Source organism: Monodon monoceros, unplaced genomic scaffold, assembly GCF_005190385.1.
Source record: "Monodon monoceros isolate NGI ecotype Baffin Bay Population unplaced genomic scaffold, NGI_Narwhal_1 Super_Scaffold_7, whole genome shotgun sequence".
NCBI classification, from domain to species: domain Eukaryota; kingdom Metazoa; phylum Chordata; class Mammalia; order Artiodactyla; family Monodontidae; genus Monodon; species Monodon monoceros.
In genome coordinates this window covers 82089792-82106021 of record NW_021703784.1, presented here as the reverse complement: position 1 = coordinate 82106021, position 16230 = coordinate 82089792, and the positions used below count along the sequence as shown (strand labels likewise).

Here is a 16230-nt window from a genome sequence, read left to right as displayed (position 1 = left end):
TATGAAATTAAGCTTTTAAACAGCTCTAACAAACTTTTTCTCACTAAAAAATTCTCTTGCACATATAGGAAAAGTGCACATATACATAACTTATCTGAGAAATAGGAAAAAATGATTAGAATTTTACAGGCAAATGGGAAACCAGACACAGAGGACGCTGTTGCTCTAGTTTTTAATTGTTCTGAGAATTATCACCCAGCTCTGTATAATCACTCAGAGGGCACAATATTAACAGATGCAAAACTTTGACACAGTCATAATTTGTGCTCTCTTTGATTTTTTTCATCTTGAAAAGAGAATATTCTGTGTAGAATTATCTAGCCTACTGAAGGCATAACCTATTAATGTATACTTGTCTTTTTCTAGGCTTATTCCCTTTTCATACCCATATTACATTCATTTCCTGATTGTGATAGAGGGGAAAACTGATATACCTAACTAGAAAGCTTTGTGTCAAAAATAGATTTAATGGTTAACACCGATAAGTTACCCAGGGAAGAAGCACAAAGAAAACAAATTAATCAAACTAGAAAACCCACCACCAAAAGTATACAAGGAATAGAAAAGCGTGAATGGGACAGAAATATGTGTCAATAATTTTATATTGATATTTTCCTTTTAATTATTATAAGTATTTGATTATGGTTCTATCACATTTTCTTTTTTATATTTAAAGTATTATGAACTCAACATTGGATGCTCTACAAATACCAGTTATTTCATAATCTTAATGATAAATTCTAGATTTGTTCAAGTCAGAGCAACAGTTTCACACTTAATGATGGCACATGACAAATCTAGGCTACTGCTGGGGTGACAGGGGTTGTCACAGGCTCTGAAGCTAGACTTGCAGTTAGATTCTTGTGAGTCAATGGGAGTAAACAAGTTCATGGAATATTTCAAATTGTGATTCAATAAAAGATATATCGTATCTTATATATATATTGGGTTTTTTTTGCAGTACGCGGGCCTCTCACTGTTGTGGCCTCTCCCGTTGTGGAGCACAGGCTCCGGCCGCGCAGGCTCAGCGGCCATGGCTCACGGGCCCAGCCGCTCCGCGGCATGTGGGATCTTCCCGGAACGGGGCACAGAACCCGTGTCCCCTGCATCGGCAGGCGGACTCTCAACCACTGTGCCACCAGGGAAGCACCCGTATCTTATATTTTTATTCATCCTAAGAAACACATGTGTGAGAATACATATACAGATATGTAATATATGCACCTATATACATTTATGTATATATGACAAATGTTTATACATTTCTCATACAAACTTAGAATTGTCTCTATTTTATAATTTCATAATTTGAGACAGTGTAATTCTATAGATATGAGATGGGCCTAGAAAAGTGTGCTTGCTCATTCTAAACCTAGCTCTCACCAACATGTTAGATTTTGGTCAAGCTATCCTTCTATGCCTCAGTGTGATTGCTAAAGTGAGTAGAGTTTGCCTCTGACCTTTTAAAGAGGATTAAAATAAGGGCAAAGTGCAAAGTTACATGAGGAAAAGTGCTTATGTAAGCCAAGGTATGACAAATAGTAAAATTTTTATAGGTAACATAGGTGGCTTTAAAAAGACTTCTTCCTAATTATATCTAAATGTTGCCAGATGATTTCTTTGTAACACACAACCAAAGAGACTGAAAATATAAAAGGTAAAGTCTTTAGCAGTCTATAATGATTAAGATCTTTCTTTTATCTGCATTAAGATCATGCTGTCTTAAAAGAGAGACATACACTCAAACACACAGTATGATTTATATTTTCTAAACATTTAATTTGGAAGGAATTATCAAATGCATGTGAGTTTTAATCTCACCTGTGTGAAAATTATAAAACAAAATACAATTTTATAAATGGTCTTAAACAGGAAAAAAGCAATGCCTGGCAAAAAACATAAAGAACAGAATTTTCTATTTCTCAGGAGTATGTTTTTTTTTGAGCTCCTGCAAAGAGGAAACAAATTCACATATACGTATACACCCACTCAAATAAATTTGTGCACAAACATTCATTCCAGAAATTTATAGCTTATACTCTACTATGTTCTTAAGGGGAGACTGGTCATATATACAATTAGAAGAAAATACAAAATATAGGTCAAAATGATTACCTATGGTGTTCTGTGTCTAGACATTAAGAGATACAGGGGGTTGCTGGTAACTTTAATCAATATTATTTTGATAGCAGAAAAGTAAGTTACTTCTTCCAAGTTCTCCAACTATTATTTATAAAATTCAACAAATTTTCCAGATTAATAGTTATAGTCAATACAGACAACGTAGCAATGAAAATGGGTGTGTCTACTCATCATTAATATGCACAACTTATCAAGTTGTCACTCCTAGATTTGAGGCCTGTATCTTTATTTGGTGGTATAACAACCCTTGCAAATCTGTAACATTGCAACCCTGTTCCCTCCGAAGAACTAACTCTCTAGCAAGTATTTGTTTGGTTTTTTTTAAAGAAAACTATTGACCCCACTCCCCATAATAAAACATGACTGATAGCGAGAGTTCACAATAAGAACGTGCAAAATATGGTGAATGCTATGCAATAATTTAAAATAAAAAAACAAGTGATTATATAAAGGCCACCAATTTATATTTAAATGCCAAATTCTGTGAAGTATTTCCAACCAAAAAGAAATCCTAAAAAAAGAGTAGGTCAAATATTATGACTTGGGATAATCTAATAGTTAGAAATTCTTACCTTTTTAGTATTCAATACAAGAAATCTACAAACTTCTTCTGTACAGAGGATACAGATAGTTCCCCAGTTGTAGCTGTGACACCCATAACAGATTTTTTGAACCATTAAAAGGAACAAAAAAGTGCTCTCTTCTTAACTGCAAAGATACAAAGTTCCTTATCCAGCTGATTATGATCAAGTTCAGGTCCAGGATGCTAACAGATCTCCAGTGGCATAGTACACGTGCTTGTTCCTCCTTTACTCTCTGCAGTTTGTCATAAAGGGCTGAATCGACATGTCTTTTTGGTTCAGGGAAAACAAACCATTTAAATAATGTGAATGTCCTATATCACCAAGACAACAAGGTGGGCTTAGTGAGATGGGAGTGACATAGATTTTTTAAATACCCTAAACCCTTTTGCTGGCCCAGGATATGGTGGTGGTGGCGAAACACTGTGTTTTCTGGTCAGTGCCATTGCCTGTTCATAAGAAGGTAATCCTGTGTCCTCCAATGAAGGTGGCAATGGAGACAAGACAGCCTCCTCAGGTCTTCTGAAAATGATGGAGGGAGTGTGTCTGCCCCTTCTTGCATAGGTGGCTGAAGAACTAAACAGAGACAGCATTGAGGTCTAGGAAAGGCAGCATTTTTAGGTTAAGATGGCAATATTAAAAAATCCAACCATTTTGATAAAGGTGAACCCAATTTATTTTTATTGTTTTAATTTTTTGGCCGTGCTGCGTGGCTTGTGGGATCTCAGTTCCCCAACCAGGAACTGAACCCGGTCCATGGCAGTGAAAGCACTGAATCCTAACCACCAGACCACCAGGAAAGCCCCTGAACCTGACTTATTAATATAACAACAGTTTTATTTTACCCATAAACTCTGAAAGAATCTTGATACAATGGAAAGATCAAGAACTTTGAAGTCAGTCATGGGTAAGAAACAGGATCTTGTCATTTCATAGCTGTGTGACCAGAGGCAAGGTAATCTAACTCAGCTTTCCTCCTCTATAAAATGGGGATAACAATAGCTACCTCAACAGAGATGTTTTGTGTGGATTGAGAAAGATGTCTTATGTAAAGCATCTAAACAATGTCTGGAACACTGTAACAAGGACTCAAAACACGTGAATTCCCTTTTTCTCCTGCTCCTGAATTAAAATTTTCTCAAAGTATGGTGTGAAACCAAATCCAGGCTTTGTTGAAAGGCAGCATAACTCCAAGCCTAGGAAATTGATGCCACAGAGATAATCACAACAGCGATGCCCGTCTCTCTCTCCTCTGTTCCCCACTGAATCCCTGCTGCCTGGGCCATCCCTCCTAAACAGGACTTCTATCATATCATTCTTCTCCGCAAAAGTCTAACCTGCAGCCTACTTTCTACTGAATCAAGTTCTAACTCCTGTGCCTCCTTTCCAAAGCCTCCCTTATTTTGGCCTCACTTTATTTTATAGCTCTCTGCTCTTGCCAAGGTAGCCTCTTTACTCTCCTCTGTATGTGCAATGAATTCTCTGGTCTATCTCTGTGGTTTCACCTGCATTGTTCCCTTTCTCAGATTATTATCTTTTCCCCATTGATCTCCATTGATTTAAGTCCAACAATTACAAAAAAATTTTTTTTAATTAAAAAAAAAAAAGGCCTAGTTCAATATGGCCACTGTTTTCACAAAACTGTCACCTACACCACCAGCCAATGAAATTTGAAATGCAACACAGGTCTGGTGTTTTGAAACTACATTTTCCCTTCTCACTTGTGAATTACAAATTAAAATTTAGACATTAGTAAATTGATCTGTTTAGACTGTGAAGTTGGCTGCCTATGAAGCATCTATGCCTAAATTAACCTCTTATAGTTATGACTAGTAAGATAATTAAAATGTAAAGGTAATCCCCAACCTCTAGTCAATATTTACAGTATTCTTCCCAATAAGAGACAGCTTAGCAGACCCAAAATACTGCAAACTTTTGCAAACTGAATCAATCAATTTGCCCCTTAGAATGCCTTTTCCTTTGGAGGTTATAATGAGATCTGGAACTGGACGGAAGGAGAGAGGAAAATTGCAGAGAGAAAAAAAGAAAAAAATCTGTGTAAATCTAGGAACTGGATAATCATCCCTTCAATAGTTGAGAGGTGACTGATAGCCTCAGAAGTTTACTTAGAGGAGTCAACACAATTCCTCCTCTGTCAGAAACCTGGAATGTATTCATGCTAGGCTTGTCACTTGCCACATTCATTAGCTTGTGACGAAAAGTTCTACTTGTTTGTTTATAGGAAACAGGAGAGACAGATGTTTTATTTGAAGAAATGAAGTTTTCCACGTTGACCTTCAAAATTTAAGTTACAGGAACAGTATAATTATATTAAAGTCATTAAGTGTCTCCACAGTGATTTCTTACAAGATTGAAATCAGAAAGTATGCACCAGGAACACCTCAAATAAGCTGAGAGCATTATATTATGCCTATTTTCCTCCGTAAAATATAGGGACTAAGAAATGAAAAGATCTTGTTTCCCATTTCTTGGCATGTTTTTACAGAGGAATGAGACAAACTATTCTAACAGTGATCTTATTTTTTACTCTTTTCTTTTTCAAATATTCCTCACCCTTCCCCCACTTCCAGACTTGCAACATGTAGAAAGAGAACACATAACTCTGCTGCAAGAATTTCTTGGGACAATTGATGAGCGGTACTTTACTAAGTATTTAAAAGTTAACCTTAACACAGGTGAATGTCTGGTTAACCTAGTTTGAAATGTCCCCTATAAAGGGTTTCTGTGAGAATCAAAGTGAGACGGTAGATGTAAAAACGACCTGTAAACAGTACAGCATTATGCTGTACTAACATTAAATATAACTAAACTTTTAAAATAAGAGATATCCAGGTCTTCAAAATGTTATAACAACACACATAGAAAATATGCGTAATAATGCACCTCTTTATTCCTTGTGTCTTTGAATTCTGCTTCTAACCTCATGCAGGGAAGAAGCTAGAAGGTTTCAGAGAAAAAAGGCGTAAGGTAAGAAGGTGTAGTGGTGCAGAAAAGTAGAAAAATGAAGAAAAACCGGAAAGAGGAGAGAAGACAATGTCGAGCATGAGGACACTGAACAATGGCTGTGCTCACAGACCTTGAGGGAAATTATTAAATGTGAGGGCATACAGAGACTTTTTGGGGAAAATACTATAAATGGGGTGGAAAAGAAGGAAAGATAAAAGGCAAGGAGAGTCTTTAAAGACATATTTTCCGATTTCTTCATTAACCTGTGAGTTTCCAGGTATGCTGCAGCTTGTGGAGAAGGACATATTGAATAAAATCTTAGTCAAAAGCCCTAGAAAACAGGAAGAACTTGCTCATTTCCTGTATGTTAAGTAAGGGAAACCTCTCAGCTTAAAACATAGTGGCTTAAGAAAAATTGCACAAAATTTTCCTTATCTTCTCTCACTTTTCAAAATTTTATAGGATTTACAGAAGTCTCAGACAATCTCCTTAGTCCCTGCCCACGATCACATTAATGCCTCAGGGAGTTGTTCAGGAATTCCAGCTTGGGGATAGAATTACACTATACTTTGCCCCTGTCCTCTGCCCCCTTTGCTGGCATGTCCTCCTCCGCACCCTTACTGTAGGCATCCTTAAAGACTCCGTCACTTGCCTTCTGTCCTTTCATCACACTCAGAGAACTTGCCTACTCTCATGGCTTCAGCTTTTATCCTCCAATGGATTTATCTTAATTCCATATCTGTTGCCCTAAACTCTTACCTTAACAATAAAGAAAACGTTTTTATTATGGTAAAATACGTGTAACATAAAATTTGTCGTTATAACCATTTTCAAGTGTACAATTCAATGGTATTAATCATATTCACAATGTTGTACAACCATCACCACTATCTATTTCCATAATCATTTTATCACCTGGTTACCATCATTAGCTTCTTCATAGAGTTTGAAAGTGTAAATTGGGATATATAAGCATTAATTTCGATAGCCTGTTTCGCATGTGGTACTTTTTGTTGAATAAGGTTAGTTCTTCACTTTCTCATCTCTACTTACAGATAAGATAATAGAGAAGATAATAACTTTTTATTCTAATAAGGATGTTGAGATTCTATTATGCAAACAATTATGGCCTTTATGAAGCTTTACTAATGTGCTGGAACTCAGTTAATAGTAATGTACCAATGCTGGTTTGTTAGTTTTACAAATGTACTATGGTAACATAGGATGTTAACAACGAGGGAGCTGCGTGAAGGATATAAGGGAACTCTCTGTGCTATCTTTGTAACTTCCCTGTGTATCTAAAATTATTCCAAAATCAAAAGTGTATTTTAAAAAAAAGGCAGCCATTTTTTTAGCCATTTAAACATGACAGTATAGAACGTACAATAGTAAATTAAATATTTTTATTTGGTACTTACCCTGGATGTCGTTGCCTGTGACACTTAGTGATACAAAGATAGTAACCAAGTAATCCAAAAATAACCAAAAATATTCCAGCAGCAATTAGTCCAGTCAGAAGGCCCATAACATCGATTTTCTCTCTGTTAGCATCTTAAGATAAATCATTAAAATAACATGAATATAACAACTGAAAAGCACCCCCTATGACTTCAATAAATTCAATGCTGGGTGTAAGCATGCTATTAGGCATCTAATAATTAATACTGATTACTTTTAAAAGTCTGTGCTAGAAACATGACCAGAAAAAATTTAGATACACTTCCTAAAAGCCCTAGCTCTGACTTCATTTATTTTTAATTTTTTTAAGTTTTTGACCACACTGTGTGGCACACAGGATCCCCAACCAGGGATCAAACATGCGTCATCTGCACTGGAAGCGTGGAGTCTTAACCACCAGACCGCCAGGCAAGTCGTTAGCTTCATATATTAAATGGATGAAGGTCAACACTCAGTGGGATAAACATGTTCTTTGTTCAACTATACACATTTTGGCATTAACTACTAAGATAAATGTAGTAAGCAACTCTGGTGTAGCTATGTAATACAGTCTCCCTATAGCTGGGGCCCTACCTAGGGGGAATGAAAAAAGAGCTGTCAAACACAAACAAAACAAAACAAACCTGACTAAAAAGCAGCTAGAGATGATAAATGTAGATAAAATAAAGGATCTCCCCTCTCTAGGAGTTACTTAATTCTACCTAACAATCCTAATTTACCTAGTAGCATAAGTATTCCGTTTACTTGTAATGGTAAAAAAGAAAAAAAAATTAAAATAGTTTACTATTTGAAACTAATAGAGTCCTACTTTTATTCTGTGCAAGTCTTGACTTAGCTGGACTGTTTAAAATAGCATTAAGCCTATTATCTCATTTCCCTACTATCTCACCAAACTTGATTTTCAGTGTGTAAATAGATGAATGTGGCCTTCTCTTAGATAGCCCAGTGTATAACTGAGAAATCTTCCTTGGCTTTACAAGGTATGTATGTTGTGCAACAACCAAACTCAAACAATGAAACTAAAAATGTACTATGATAGAGGGTGGGAAAAAACATGAAAATTGATCAATTCTTGCCTTACCTGATTCTGTGGTTGGTCCTTTAATTGAATATTCTTGCCAAAATGCCATCTAAGAGAAAGGTAAAATTTCCAAGTTTATTTAATTTCTTTATTGTCATTTCATTTGGTCTCAATGACCTAGACTAGGGGTGGTAAACGCTTGGCATGTGCCACAGGTAGGATACTAGCTCATTCATGCTGGAGGGCGTGACTCACTCTAATAAAGTACTGCCATCCACCACTGTTTCTTCCAACTCTGGAATTGGTCAGGGGATTATTGCCAGTGCTAGCTCTCTACTACTGTGCGCTGATAGTCTCCCTTCACCTGCCCAGAGCCCTCGCTCAGGCATCAGGGGACACTATCGCATTAGAGAGTCGATGAAAGTAGCAGAGGTGGAAGTTGAAGCAGGGGACTCATTATCATGTTTGAAAAGGAGTCTGATTTTTTGCTACATTAGGCGAGCCCTCAGTCTCCTAGGAAATTTTATTGAAAGTTATTTATTGATTTGGAAAGACATCCCTGAGACTGTTTAAGTTCAGTGTTACTTGAGAGAATGGAAGCCATTTTCAAGGAACCGTGATAAAATTAGAAAACGGGTTTGTGAAAAACAATAGAATTTCAACAGGCACAACTACAACGCAGAGTAGACTTTCTTTCCCTTCTCTAATAGATGCAGCAGATAATAGCAGGGAATGGAATCTGGGCACAATTTTGGAAGAAAAAAGAACTAAGTTTCAATAACACCTGCATTTAAAGGATACCTAGAGAGGTTCTTATTGACCAAAGAGTAAAATGGGATTCTTGAGGAAGGGGAAAAGGAGCTGGGGTTATTTAATCTACAAAAGTGAAAAATCTGGGTCACTTGTCATTCTTAAAGAATATGCCAGATTATAACAGGGACAGTGCTGGTTGTTTGTTTTGTACCTTTTCAGGATTAACAGATAGGATTTAATTGTATTTTAAGGGAGAACTTCTAAAGGTTTATTGCCAAGCAATGAAATCCTGAATGCAGGGACTATATATCTTATCTTCAGTCTCTAGCAGAGCACTTGGCACATAGTAGGTCGTCAATAAGTACTTGAAATATAAATACAGTAATCAAAAATGGTAAGTCCTAATAGAAAAAATTGCTCTGAGTCTTGAATGATTGAAGCCTGAGTCAGAGAACTAACTCAAATAATATCCTGAAGTTCAATTCACTCTGCTTCATTATTGTCTTTGAATATCATAATGTTAAACACAGAAAATCACGACATAATTGATAATTTGATAATTACTATAAGCCCAGTTAAGTATAAAGCCAAGTCTAAATGGGCTAATTATAATATAAGAAAGTAGAAAGAGATAACAGGTATGCAATCTGAATTTTATTTAAGGCACATAATCTCTACTGACTGAAAGTGCCACTTTCTTAAGTACAATTTAATAGATGTCTAGCCAATTAACATATCAACCAAATTACCGTTTTATCTTCATCCACAAAAATTTCTCTGGCTTCCTCATAATTACAAAGCTCTTCTCTGCATTCTCTTTCTAGGTCACTGGAAGTGAAGAGCTCCAAATCAAATCTATTATATAGGAGGTGTCTACGTATGAACAAGTTTGCTTCTTCTTTTGATGTAAAGACTAGCAAAAAAATAGAAAGATTTCAAACACCGATAAAAAATAAGGCAGAAAATTCCTGTTTTAATTACGGTAAAAGCATATAGTTCTTTTGATCTGGTTAAATTATACCAAACTTTCTTGTGTGGTTTTAAAATCTGACAAAAAGAAATATCATCAGTAAAAATAATTCCTGCTAAATATGAAGTACAGATACTAACAAAATTCCAGAACATACTTGAGTAGATTATGTCTGAAATTATCAGCATAAATAAAAATTATTTGAGTATCACTTTTTCCTCTAGACAATTATTTTTCCAATAAATGGCAGGCCAGACTATTCTATTTCTAAAGTGTTGGTTTCCTATTATCTTGACTGAGAAAAATTAGTCTGGTGTAATGGAATGGACAGAGTACTGGGCTAAGAGTTAGAAGACAGACTCTTCTTTTTGATTTGGCTTAGCTATCAGCTATATCCTGGGATAAGTCACTTATCTCTCTGGGTTGCCATTTCCTGAAACACTTTTTTTTTTTTTTTTTTGTGGCTGCACTGTGTGGCATGCGGGATCTTAATTCCCTGACCAGGGATTGAACCCATGCCCCCTGCACTGGGAGTACGGAGTCTTAACCACTGGACCTCCAGGGAAGTCCCGGGGTTGCCATTTCCTCGTTTGGAAAATGGGAATATGAACTAAATAATAACTAAGATCTCTTTATGTTTTAAAATTATAAATTCATACATTTATATTAAAATTGTTCTATCAGGTTTATACCAAAAAATTTTAAACTTCTAAGCTAATAAAATCATAAGTTAATTATAAGATTAATTAAAAGCCATTCAGTCCCTCCCAAAGGAGTAGCTCCCTCCACTCAGCCCCTAAACATGTGTCTACAAAGTTTTATAAGACTCCGTCTACGTGTGCATGTAGGGAAGGTAAATGGTAAACACCATAGCTAAGCACAGGTTGACACAAAACCAAAATATCCTACCAAGGCAGTATTTTCAAAACCTGAAAACTTCAAACTCGTTCTGGTGTCACACAAAGCTGAAGTGATCTTGCTCCAGATCGTATTACTGAGACTGGAATTCAGAAACTCTCTGAGAACTACCCCAACTGCTTATAAGAATTTAAAAGTCTTGGTATTTCTCACTGCTAACCATTACTAAAGGAAGAATATATTAAAGTGAGCAACTGAAAGATGGATCAAGACTGACGACAGGGACTTCCCTGGTGGCGCAGTGGTTAAGAATCCGCCTGCCAATTCAGGGGACGTGGGTTTGATCCCTGGTCTGGGAAGATCCCACGTGCCACAGTGCAACTAAGCCTGTGCCACAACTACAGAGCCTGTGTTCTAGAGCCCACGAGCCAAAACTACTGAGCCCACGCACCACAACTACGAAAGCCCACACGTCTAGAGCCCGGGCTGTGCAACAAGAGAAACCACTGCAATGAGAATCCTGCACACCACAATGAAGAGTAGCCCCCGCTCACTGCAACTAGAGAAAGCCTGCGTGCAGCCAAAAATAAGACCCAATGCAGCCAAAAAAAAAGACTGACGACAGTGCATGGTCTGGAAGACTAATACTAATCTGAGAGTGACCTCAGGTTGGCCATTTATTCTTAGCCTTTGAGAACAGTCACACCTTGGCCAAGATATTTTCCTTACTAATCAATCACTTTTCCAAGCAGGTCTGAATCTTAACAGAGCTGGATTTGTCCAATACAGTAGCCACTAGCCACGTATGGCTATTGACCACTTGAAATGTGGCTAGTGTGAATTGAGATGTGCTGTAAGTGTAAATACACAGGGGACTTCAAAGACATGGTTTAAAAAAATATCAAATATCTCAATGCTTTCTATCGCTTATATTTGGAAATACTGGGTTAAATATTTTGGATATATTAGGTTAAATTAACTACATTATTAAAATTAATTTCACCTTTTTTTTTTTTTTTTTACTTTTTAAAATATGGCTCTAGATAATTTTTTATGTGGTTCGTATTTTATTTCTATTGGCCAGTGCTATTCTAGTGTATTCATTTCTATGTTAGAAATAACACATATGAGCTATTTGAACCAAGGGGGAAGCCAGAATGGGATCATTGGTGACAGATGTTTTGAGAAATATTCTAAAGGGTAGACCAGTGTGATAAAATATTTTTGTTCTTTCTTCTTCTTTGTCTCCTTGTAGATTTTACACTACCACCTAATGGAGACAGAATGAAAAATTTTCCAAGTCTCCATCATCTCTCATTGGGATTCTTGCAATGGCCCTCTAAGGCAGAGGTCCCCAACTCCCGGGCCATGGACCACTATCAGTCTGAGGCCTCTCAGGATCCGGGCGGCACAGCAGGAGGTGAGCAGCGGGCCAGCGAGCGAAGCTTCACCTGCCACTCCACTCCCCATCGCTTCCCATCACCAGCATTACTGCCTGAGCCATCCACCGCAACATCTGTGGAAAAATTGTCGTCCAAGAAACTGGTCGCTGGTGCCAAAAAGGTTGGGGACCGGGCTTCCCTGGTGGCGCAGTGGTTGAGAGTCTGCCTGACGATGCAGGGGACACGGGTTCGTGCCCCGGTCTGGGAAGATCCCACATGCCGCGGAGCGGTTGGGCCCGTGAGCCACTGTCGCTGAGCCTGCGCGTCCGGAGCCTGTGCTCCACAACGGGAGAGGCCACAACAGTGAGAGGCCCGCATACCGCAAAAAAAAAAAAAAGGTTGGGGACTGCTGCTCTAAGGGCTCTCCTTGTCCCCTACAGCTACACTGGTTTCCAATGTGCCTGGTTCTCTCCTGCCTTTGAACTTGCTGTTTCCTCTAAATAGAACTTTCTTCTTTCACTCTGCTCTCTCATTTCCTTCAGGATTTTGTTCAATGTTACCTTGAACCCCATCCCCACTCACCCACCTCTGGCAGTCCCCATCTCCTACTATATTTTGTTTTTCTTCATAGCACTTATCACCATCTGGTGTTCTGTACGCTTTACTTACTTGTTACCACTCTGTTCCCCTAGCTAGAAGGAAAGTTCCATTAAAGCAAGGGATGTTGACACATAGAGATGCCAAAAAAATTACTTACAAAAATAAATGAATGAACTTGACTTTCCTGTAGTGGGAAGGAACTCTTGGACCTAAATTCTACCCGTTGAAGCAATTCAGAGGTATAGTCCGTTACTCAGCTTGGCATAGGTTTAAAATATTAAACCAGTAATGAAGTAACTCTGAACCTGCCTAACTTAGCTATATTGTACTTACTACATGAAATCTAATTTCAGAATGGAGAATTAGAATCTGCCTCTGTATTGCTACTTCTCAGGTACGCCCAGATCTTTACATTTTATTGGCTAGAAAAGCAGTGCCAAATTTCTCATCGTCGGTCTCCTATTCAAGTCAGTTTTCTGAGTTATAAAATGCCCCTGCCCTCCAAATGGGACTTTCAACTTAAAACGAAAATAAAAAAGCGAGTCATAAATATTTTTGTTGTTCCTGAAATGATATTTATGCCAACGAAAGTCTTCACTGATGTATAAAACATGCCCTCCAGGAGGGGCTGCTGTTTACCACTTCCCTGAGTGTGAAAGTTCTGATTCAGTCCATGGTTGACCTTACACTTTCAGTGCCTTATCAAACATCCTCCTGCCTCCCTTATGATCTTAGGAGAAATACTGTCCTTGTTATTTGGGTTCTAAGTAGCCCTGGATTTGCTTTTAATTGAAAGAGGCAAACTTCCTTGCCCCTGGAGCATCCTGAACTTCCAGCGAGAGTTCCTATTTTCCCTCTGGCTGTTGCTGGAGGATGCACTGGCCTTTGCACCTTTGTATCTGCCTCAGATTGTCTTTCCATCTCTGTCTCCTGTCTTAGACCATCCTAGGAAGTTGCCTGTGCATTCCCCTATTTTAAGTCCACCAACTGAGATATTCCATTTTCCTCCTCTCTCCTGTCTCCCCATGCTTTCTAAATAAATTCTTTTTAGGACATTTCAACCCCACCTTTGGGCTTTATCAGAATGCAGCTGAAGGTCCTTTATTTTCCTAATTACTTTTCATATCTACATTTATTATATCTCATTTGCAGATAGAGAGCACTGGCTTCTGTGCCATACAACTCTCCGGAGACAGAGTTACTGCTAACTCACTCTTTCCTCTGCTCTTGAAACTCTCTGTTTTAACTTCTGTCATAGAGTTTATGGAGATTATCAGTTTACACCCTGCCTCTCCCACTAGATGAAGTAGTCCTCCCGGTCAGGATTACAGTCTTTCATTTCTACATCTCCAGTGCCTAGCAGAGAGCTCAGCACATAGTATATATTAATAAAGAGGTTATTACTGAACAAATCAGCTTTTTAAATATAGAGGATTCTTCTTTTACATTTCCCACAGCTATCTCCAGCCTTGTGCACTCAAGTATGATCTCTAAATTCCTTCCATAGTTTGTGATGTCCTTGAGACTGTCTTTTATGCTGTATCGTGTGAATGAATGAATACACTCCCAAGCATTCTGGAGATCAGCATCTGGTCCTGCTGAGCATGGATCATCCACCTTATGTATGAGTGGACTTACATATATGGTGCAACTTGGGAGGCACCAAGAAGGATTTCCTTCCAAATCTCCCCCATCCCACTGGCTAGCCTATCCAATTGCCTAGAATTCTGCCGTCAGTGTTTGATTCCTTCAGGTTAAGATACTGCCCTATCTTAACACACACACACACACACCCTCCTAGAAGGTTTGAGACACTAAGCTGTATTAATCATTAATAAGTCATCCAGGAGTATTAGTGTCACAGATCCTTCCCAAAAGAAAACAAGAGTAGGATCTGATGAGAATGAATAAGGGACAGGAATGTGTGGAGAGGTAGATCCAAAGCACTGGCACTGGGTAGGGAAGCACAATGACTACGCAGGGAGAAATGAAAGCCATTTTTTTTTTCCTTTTCTGCTTTTTCTGGTTAGGCTTTCAAAATATGGGCAGGAATCAGTCTAAGACCTGGAGTCCACAAGGTATGGAATTCTAGGTTAGCAAGCCCCAAACCTAATCTTCTCATACCTTCTGACTTTACCCAGATAACCAGGCATTTAAAAGTTAAAAAGGACCTCAGAGATCATTCCACTCCCCATCCCCCATCATTTTACAAGCTGAAAGGGGTTAAGTAACTTGCCCAGAGTCTCCTAACACATCCGGACTAAATCCTGGTCTCCCTGTCCATCTTTCCAGGAAGAACTGGAAGAACTATGCTCATTATAATTACCACATAGCTTCATCTAGAAAAATGGCGCTCACTGATTTTCAGAAGTTGAAATAGGTTTTCCATTCGGTTAACCACCAACCTGGTCTTAAATATATACTTAGCAAAAGTAACTCACAGAAATGAATGTGTATAAATTGCACTTCACATAACAAACCACAACATTACCAAATAAACCACAAATTAAAGGACATTTTTAGTGCTTCTATGATTGACGGGGGCACGTAGTTTCAAAGACTGCACTTTCTGGTTTGAGCTCTATAATCCGAGTCGGGTTTCTAGGAGGATTTTCCTGGAGCCGGAAGCCAGGCTTACCTTCTTCTCCCGCATGCCTCGACTCCTCTGGACTTCTTCTGAGATGAGGGAACGCGAAGGTAAGTATGCGCAGTTGGCTGAGTAGCACCAGGAGCGTAAACATAGTCTGGCAACTGTCAAACAAACCGAAACAAACAAAATAACCAACAAAAACCACGTCAAAAAAGGCCCCGGCTCAGCACTTTGAGTTCCTGTGGGAACTGAGTCACCTACCTGTTGTGCTCAAAGCCACCGCGCGACTGCGCCCCGCGCGCGGTTTCGGTCGCCGGCGTCCGACCCGCGCCCGGAAAGCGGCGCCGAGAGCGTGCCCGGGGACAAATGCCGCCTCCGCCCTACCCCTCGCCTCCCCACCCCACCCCACCCTCCGGACTCTGCAGACGGCAGAGCGGGCACCTATCGCCGCGGCCGCCCTCTGCTTTCCGTTGGAATCGAGCCCGGTCCGCCGAGGTGGCCCCCTCCGAGTCGCCCATTCCCCGTCGGGGCCGAGCCGCCGGGCCCCGCACCTGCAGCTCCGGGCGCATGTTCCAGCAGCTCCCGGGCCGGAGCCCCGTGCTTGGGTAGTCCCTGCGGCCGCCAGACCCTCCGTCTCGGCGCCCCCAAAACCCTCGCCTTGCTCTCCGCAGGACCGGAGTGGCCCGCACGCTCGAGGATGCGCCTGGGGTCCGCGGAGCGCCGCCCTGGCCGGCACGGGGACGCGCGGCGCAGGCCCAGCCTTGATCCCGGGAGGCCGCGGAGCTGCGGGAAAAGGAGGAAGCAGCTCCTTGGGAGTACCTGGCAGCGCTCCTCCTCCCGGGGGCCGGCTCACCTGCGGCGGGCGGGCAGTTGGCCGGCGTCTCCGGGGAGCCGTCCCTCGCTGCAGC

At 39.7% G+C, this 16230-nt stretch overlaps 1 protein-coding gene across 2 annotated transcripts; it reads right to left on the bottom strand.

Annotated features, from left to right (window-relative positions):
• Positions 1-1350: 1350 nt before the first annotated feature.
• On the bottom strand, positions 1351-16155 carry PRRG4 (proline rich and Gla domain 4). 2 transcript variants are annotated; one of them, XM_029208819.1, is made up of 6 exons: positions 16142-16155; positions 15371-15483; positions 9672-9835; positions 8230-8278; positions 7109-7241; positions 1351-3299 (listed from the first exon to the last, which is right to left on the bottom strand). In XM_029208819.1, exons 2-6 carry the CDS (start codon positions 15471-15473, stop codon positions 3065-3067), a joined length of 684 nt encoding a protein of 227 aa, XP_029064652.1. In that variant the 5' UTR covers positions 15474-15483; positions 16142-16155; the 3' UTR covers positions 1351-3064. The 2 variants fall into 2 exon arrangements, with proteins under 2 accessions (XP_029064652.1, XP_029064653.1); XM_029208820.1 differs by lacking the exon at positions 16142-16155 and adding an exon at positions 15874-16012.
• Between the last annotated feature and the right edge of the window lie 75 nt (positions 16156-16230).